This window comes from Crocuta crocuta, unplaced genomic scaffold (genome assembly GCF_008692635.1).
Source record: "Crocuta crocuta isolate KB4526 unplaced genomic scaffold, BGI_CrCroc_1.0 scaffold69, whole genome shotgun sequence".
Taxonomy (NCBI): domain Eukaryota; kingdom Metazoa; phylum Chordata; class Mammalia; order Carnivora; family Hyaenidae; genus Crocuta; species Crocuta crocuta.
Genome location: NW_027551576.1, coordinates 2544923 through 2545472, shown reverse-complemented (window position 1 = coordinate 2545472; position 550 = coordinate 2544923). Strand labels below are relative to the sequence as shown.

Sequence of the window (550 nt, the reverse complement as noted above, 5' to 3'; positions counted from 1 at the left end):
CCTTGAGCTTTCTGTCTCTTAAGCAGAAGCTGGGAACACGCCGGAAGGGCCCCGGGATTGTTCGAGAAGCCCTAGAGGGATGGGGCCGCTCTGGGGACTCGACCGCGGGAGCCGTGAAGGCTCCTCACACACCCACAGAGGCCCTCGCTGCGCGTTTGCTGTGGGTTAGCGGGTTTTCACGGCAGGACGGCTGCGGGACAGGCCGGGGCCGAGGAGGGGAGGGTGCAGACCAGGGCCTTGCGCGGAGGAGCCGGGGTCCCTGCAGGCAGGATGGGTGCCTGTCCCTCCTCGCGGTGGAGGGACACGGACGCTCGTCCTGCCCCGCAGCCGCGGCGAGGGCTAAGGACTGGGGTCACAGCCGGGCGAGCGAGCCGCAGCCCGCCTGCCGCGGCCGGAGCTGAGCGTCCCCTCTCGTCCCCAGAACCGGCCTTCGGTGATCACGTGCGCCTCCGCCAGCGCCCGCAACTGCAACCTCTCGCACTGCCCCATCGCGCACAGCGGCTGCGCGGCGGCCGGGCCGGCCAGCTACCGGAGGGCGCCAAGCTGTAAG

At 71.1% G+C, this 550-nt stretch overlaps 1 protein-coding gene across 1 annotated transcript in view; it reads left to right on the top strand.

Annotated features, from left to right (window-relative positions):
• The window catches only part of VGLL4 (vestigial like family member 4), a 78869-nt gene that overhangs the window by 77125 nt on the left and 1194 nt on the right, over positions 1 to 550 (top strand). The window contains exon 4 of the mRNA XM_077751561.1: positions 422 to 547. Coding sequence (XP_077607687.1) covers positions 422 to 547 — 126 coding nt within the window. The remainder of the gene's footprint in view (positions 1 to 421; positions 548 to 550) is intronic.